Here is a 6703-nt window from a genome sequence, read left to right as displayed (position 1 = left end):
AAAGCGGTCTCGGGCTACTGAAGCTAAGATCGTAATGCTAAGCAGTCACAACTCTCAGTCGGCGGTCTTCTGACCTACTCCCTCTGTTCACTTTTGTAAGACGTTTTAGAAAGTTCAGACAATGCCCAAAACAGCTCAAAGCTAGCTGTCTAAAACGTCTTATAAAAACGAACGGAGGGAGTATGTAATTATTACACACAACTCCATCAGTGTACATCGTCACAATTCCATAGAGTGCATATCAGTTCCAACACATGTGCTACACAGTTATACAATACCAGTACAAACTGGGGTAACCATAAGCATCACCTGTTCAACCACTAGTACGTTCATGAACTGTGAAGAACGGTAAGAACCCACAGAGGACACACCAGATACTTAATTACCCATTACCATCACATGTTTGCTGACCACGAAGCAGATGCTTCGCTTATTTCACCAAACAGAAAAGAAAGAAAGGAAGGAAGAAAGAGAGTAAGGAAGGACACAAAGTCCGAGCGATATGTACAAGAACTGCATGAATCAGGTGGTCCGAATTGTTGACTCACTTCTCCCACCAGTGAAGGAAATCCTTACGCCTGTTGATCTTCTTTTGCAACTGGAGAACGCCGTACAGTAGAGCTTCAGCGGTTGGAGGGCATCCCGGGACGTAGATGTCCACGGGGACGATCCGGTCACACCCACGGACGACGGAATATGAGTAGTGGTAGTATCCACCGCCGTTGGCGCAACTGCCCATTGAGATTACCCATCGAGGCTCTGGCATCTGGTCATAAACCCTGCCAAGAATAGGTGAAGCTCAAAATGTCATATACATCTAGATGTTATCCACATTTAAATAGGTATTATCAATCAGATGCAACCAAAATAAAATGTTATAAGTACCTGCAAACTGTTTTTTTCAAATTAAAAGAAGGAACTCGGTTACTAGCAAAAGAACACAATGCTTTAAGCTAAATTGTGGCACATGTGGTAAGTAATCAATCTATTTGAAAACAAATTTGTGTTCTTAGGACATTGTTGTTAGGATATTTGAATCAAGAAACCTTAAGAAATTGCAATGAACCATCATGACTATGCTATTTCAAGAAAGCTGGCATCACCATCCATCGCAATCAAAAGCAAGTTGCAGAGGGCAAAAGAACCATTCAAATCAACTTAATGCAATAACCATCCAAATAAACTTGTTTTTTTCCGATGAAGGGTGAATTTTATTGGCTCAAAACATAGCATCAAGATGATACCAACATAATGAGCACACACCAAGCCTCTCCATAGCTAGGATGCACACGTCCAAATAAACTTGTAATTGTGAAGGTGCCTATGTCACTCTGTTTCTGTTTCTTATTCCATAGAAGCAAATCAAGATAGCATGTCAAGCTAAGAACAAGTCTTGTCAATCTGGAAATAGCCAAACTGGATTTCTAGGACTAGAACAGGTGTGATAGTATGTGCACATCATATTTAGAGAGACATCAACCACAAGTTGAACATCTTAGGAAGAATTAAGAATTTTCAGGCGTACAATATTTTACCAGTGAGGTTTGATCTTCTTGAAATAATTTTATGTTACACATCAGAAACATTTAAATGCAGGGCTGCCATTTCAACAAGGAGGCAGTAGAGTTTAATTTAGTAAGCATACACAGTTATATGTATGAAAACGTTCTAGTCCTGATGATCACATTTTCTGATAGGTGATATTTGCAAAAAAAAAAATGCAGTGCAGTCATGATGATCACACCAACATGTACGTGCACCAATGCTCAGGACACGTAGCATATCGCACGCAATCAATCGGGGAACATGGCGTAAATCACGAGGAAACGTGCCTGCGCAAAGCAAATTCGTAGGCTAGAAATGTTCGCCCCCTGCCTGCGCGGATCGAAGTGTATCAATCAAGAAAAGAAATGGGCAGACGGAGGTGACACGTAAATACGTACTTGCGGAGCGCGGGCGCCATCTTGTTGGTGAGCGTGCCGGCGACGATCATGCAGTCGGACTGGCGCGGGGAGGGGCGGAAGATGACGCCGAAGCGGTCGAAGTCGTAGCGGGCGGCGCCGGCGTGCATCATCTCCACGGCGCAGCAGGCGAGGCCGAACGTCATGGGCCAGATCGAGCCCCGCCGCGCCCAGTTTATCAGGTCGTCCACCTTGGACACCACGAACTCCGCGGCCTTCGGCATCGACGCCGGCGCGGGCGCCCCGCCGCCGTACGGCGCGGGCGCCGCTGTTCCCGCTCCCGCCGCGCCGACGGCGGAGGAGTAGGCTCGCGGGCCGGCGGAGAGGAGCGCGAGCCGCGCCGTGCGGGGGAGGAGGAGCGCCATGGCGGACTGGGGATGGGCGCCGGAGACCGGAGACGCACGGCGGTGGCGGGGGACAGGTGTGGGCTGTGGCTTCCCGAAGGTGGCGGGGGATGGCGTGGTACGCTGGAGAGGGTCGGCAAATGCGCAGAGCGGTGCGCGCCGCCTGGAGCATTGTGCCGTTGGCCCTGGAGACACGTATCCTTCTCTGTTTTTTTCCCTCTGTTTTTAGAAATTGGACTGTCTGTTTTTCTGTTTTTAGAAATTGGACTGTCTTTTTTTTAGAAAAATCATTCATCAACTAGGAAGGTAGTACAAAGAACATCAGAAATAAAAAATACACCTAGGTCCGAAGACCACCTAGCAACAACTACAAGCATAAGAGGGAGCCGAACACATGCCACCGTCGTCACCAGTGACGGAACCAGAGGGTGTGCCGGGTGTGCCGTGGCACACCCAGAAAATCTGGGATTTTTTTATATATATAGAAAATTTGGCTGTTGACTATTGAGCCCAGGCCCACCTCATCTTCTCGGGCTCCACTGTGAGCGAGCGAGAGAGAGGCACAGGCGCACAGGCGCACAACCGCATCTCGCTCTGCCGCCGCCGCCGCTCCCCGCCTCCGCCCAGTCGCTCCCCGCTCGCGCTCGGCCACCGCCGCTGGGCTCTCGCGCGTGGCGGCCGCCGCTGGAGCTCCTTCGGTCGCGGCCATCGACCGTCGCGCCTCCCCTGCCGAGGCGCCGTCGAGCCGACCCGGACCAGACGGCCGCCGCCGCTCCGGTCTCCGGAGGATCTGCTCCCGCCTCCCGACGCTCTCCTCTCCTCCGGTCCTTCCCGCTCCACCGCTCCCCGCCCCGGTCGTGGCCTCGTGGGTGAGTTTTGACGGCGGCCTCCCCTACAGCTCTGAACATATGCTTAATTTTTGTCTGAACAACAAGCATAGTGCGCTCATGTTTGTCTGAACAACAAGCATAGTGCGCTCGGCGGCCTCCCCTACAGTTCTCTCAAATTGAATCTTGCATATATAGCAAACTGATGCTTGATTGCTTCTGCTCTGAACATATGCTTGCTGAAAATCTTATATAGCAAACTGATGCTTGCTTCTGCTGTGAACATATGCTTGCTGAAAATCATATGTTTGCAAACTGATGTATTTCGGATGCTGCTTTGAAACATATGCTTGTTATTGCTCTGAATCGTATGCTTACAAGCTGATGTAGCAAACCGATGCTTTTCTGAAACAAATGTATGTTTGAAAACTGGGACGTGTGCCATTTTTTGTTCTGTTGTCTTGCTGTCTTGCTGACATTATGTTCTAATTGTAGAACTGAAGATGAAGAGGAATGGTGACATTAAGTCTTTTTTCCGGAATTATGAGGCAAAAACAAGAAAGGTTGCAGCCGAAGAGCAACCTGAACCTGATATTGATCCACTCCAGTCCATTCGGATGCAGAGATTGGCATTGATATTGATCCACCTCCAGTCTATTCCGATGCAGAGATTGACATTGATATTGATGATGAAGCGCCACGGCAACCATCACCCCAACATCCACATGCAAGGTCCTATAATATTCAAAGGCTTCCACCTGATCCAGGGGAAAGGATTCCTATTTCAGATTATGATGTTAATGATCAAGACGAAGTTCGGAGACGGTACATTACAAAGAATGCAGTCCAACCATATGCACACAACTTTGAAGTCAAGAAAATGTATGGTAAAAATCGACACTTCAACTTTGTTTGGTTTGAGAACTAAAAATGGCTAGAATATAGTGTCAAATATGAGGCTGCATTTTGCTTTGTGTGTTATTTGTTCAAAGGCAAATCGAATGGGGGCCCTAAGGGTGATGCCTTTGTTAAAGGTGGTTGGAAAAATTGGTATAAGCCTGATGCATTAGACAAACATGAGGGTGGTATTAACAGCATTCACAACAAAGCTCAAGAGAAGTACAATTTATTTGTGGCACCCCAACCATCAATTGATAACATTATGGTGAGGGTGGATAAAGAGGATTTGCGTATGTACAAGGCTAGGCTGACTTATTCACTTAGATGCTTGAGGTTTCTTTTGAACCAAGGATTGGCATTTCGTGGACATGATGAGAGTGAAGAATCTAGCAATAGGGGGAACTTTGTTGAACTTCTTAAGTGGCTTTCAGAAAATGATGAAGAAGTTAATAAACTTGTTTTGAACAATGCTCCTGGGAATTGCATCTTGACTAGTCCAAAGATACAAAATCAAATAATTGAATGTTGTGCGGTGCAAACAACAAAAAGAATTATTGAAGATATTGGTGATGACCACTATGCAATCCTAGCTGATGAGTCTAGTGATGCATCTCATAAAGAACAACTTGCTCTCTGCATACGATTTGTTGACAAATCGGGAAGAGGATGTGAGAGGTTCCTTGGAGTTGTTCATGTTGCCAATACAACTTCATTGTCACTTAAGGATGCAATTCAAACTTTGCTTAAAGATCATCAGTTGACTCCTAGTCAAATGCGTGGGCAAGGATATGATGGGGCAAGCAACATGAAAGGGGAGATTAATGGGTTGAAAACATTGATCATGAATGAGTCACCCTCTGCCTATTACATCCATTGTTTTGCACATCAACTTCAGTTGGTTCTTATAGCCGTGGCTAAGGAAAATGAACCATGTTTGTGGTTCTTTGATCATGTTTCTTACTTGCTCAATATTGTTGGAGTTTCTTGTAAGCGCCATGACATGCTTCGAGATGTTAGAGCTCAAAAGGTTTTGGAAGCACTTGAAATTGGTGAGATTGAAAGTGGAAGTGGGCTAAATCAAGAGATGGGACTAGCCAGACCCGGCGATACTCGTTGGGGTTCTCATTTTAAAACCATTATGCACATTGTTAGCATGTATTCCACAATCCTTGAAGTACTTGATGCTATTGGAAAAGATCCTTCACAAAAACGTGAGTGGACAAGAATACGTGGAGTTGCTCAAGCCATTGAATCATTTGACTTTGTTTTCAATCTTCACTTGATGCTTGTTATTCTTGGCTATACAAATGAGTTGTCCAAATCTTTGCAAAAGAGAGATCAAGATATTGTTAATGCAATGGCACTTGTTAGTTTGGCAAAGAGTAGAATGCAACACTTGAGGTCTCATGGTTGGGAAGAATTTCTTGCAAAGCTAACCTTATTTTGCAACAAACATGACATTCAAGTTCCTTTGTGGGAGGATACTTATGAGCATCATGGAAGATCACGTCGGTATTATGAAGTACAAACAAATGATGATCGTTATAGAAGAGAGGTATATCTTGGTGTCATTGATCAAACCATTCAAGAGCTTGACAATCGGTTTGATGAGGTTAATACGGAGTTGCTTATTTGCATGTCGGCTTTGAATCCAATCAACTCATTTGCTTCTTATGATGCACTCAAGGTAATGAGACTTGCTGAATTCTATCCCATGGACATATCAAGCACAGATTTGATAAGGCTAGAATTTCAACTTACTACTTTCATTGATGATATGAGACAAGATGATAGGTTTAGAAATGCAAGTAATATTGGTGAGCTCTCTATTATGCTTGTTGCAACAAAGAAGCATGTTCTTTATGATTTGGTCTACTTACTCATCAAATTGATATTGATTTTACCGGTGGCGACGGCGAGTGTTGAAAGAGTATTTTCAGCTATGAATCTAGTGAAAAGTAAGTTGAGGACTACTATGAGTGATGATCGCTTGAATGATTGCTTGGTGACATTTATTGAACGAGATGTGTTCATGAAAGTAAGTGAAGATGACATAGTTGATGCTTTCATGGCAATGCAAAAACGTAGAGTTACCTAGTGATGTAATTTTCTACTTGTGCTTCTTTTGTGTAAGACTATTCGTATTGTAATTTCGCATATTTGAGATATATTTTGTGAACTAAATTGTTGTGAAATTTGAATTGAGCTATTCATGTTATTATTTTCCATATATTGTCTGACACTTGGATTAGTAGAATTTTTTTTAGAGTGTGCACACCCTTCATTTCATTGCTGGGTACGCCACTGGTCGTCACCCCTTCCTTATTAGAACTGGGCAAATCTTGTTTTAGTAGAAAGTTGGGAAGTCGTCGTGCTAAGACTCCATAAAACCAGCACCACCGATGAAGAGAAATATAGACCGGAAGGATCCAACATGTAAACACACGAACACAGACAAACGAAGATAAAATCCACATTGATCCACCAAAAGACAAACGCCGACCCAATCCCGCGAGATACGTCGGAGACAAACCTCCACACGCCCTCCGACGATGCTACAAACACCATCTGGACGGGGACTAGACGGGAAGAACCTTATTCCATCTTGAGAGAGCAGCCACTGTCACGCCTCTCTGAGTAGGATATAAACCCTAACAAAACTCAAAAAAAC

General features: G+C 44.6%; 2 protein-coding genes across 2 annotated transcripts; one reads left to right on the top strand and one right to left on the bottom strand.

The window, feature by feature from the left end:
- Positions 1 to 206: 206 nt before the first annotated feature.
- On the bottom strand, positions 207 to 2486 carry LOC123174036 (NADH-quinone oxidoreductase subunit B). The gene is made up of 2 exons (XM_044589983.1): positions 1944 to 2486; positions 207 to 779 (listed from the first exon to the last, which is right to left on the bottom strand). Exons 1-2 carry the CDS (start codon positions 2324 to 2326, stop codon positions 545 to 547), a joined length of 618 nt encoding a protein of 205 aa, XP_044445918.1. The 5' UTR covers positions 2327 to 2486; the 3' UTR covers positions 207 to 544.
- Positions 2487 to 3744: 1258 nt separating this feature from the next.
- On the top strand, positions 3745 to 6227 carry LOC123182770 (uncharacterized). Its single transcript, XM_044595433.1, has 2 exons — positions 3745 to 4303; positions 5151 to 6227. The coding sequence occupies exon 2, from the start codon at positions 5171 to 5173 to the stop codon at positions 6128 to 6130; it is 960 nt and encodes a 319-aa protein (XP_044451368.1). The 5' UTR covers positions 3745 to 4303; positions 5151 to 5170; the 3' UTR covers positions 6131 to 6227.
- Positions 6228 to 6703: the final 476 nt, after the last annotated feature.

Source organism: Triticum aestivum, chromosome 1D (genome assembly GCF_018294505.1).
Source record: "Triticum aestivum cultivar Chinese Spring chromosome 1D, IWGSC CS RefSeq v2.1, whole genome shotgun sequence".
Lineage (NCBI taxonomy): Eukaryota > Viridiplantae > Streptophyta > Magnoliopsida > Poales > Poaceae > Triticum > Triticum aestivum.
Note: the sequence above shows the minus strand (reverse complement) of the source record. Positions and strands in the feature narration are given on the sequence as shown.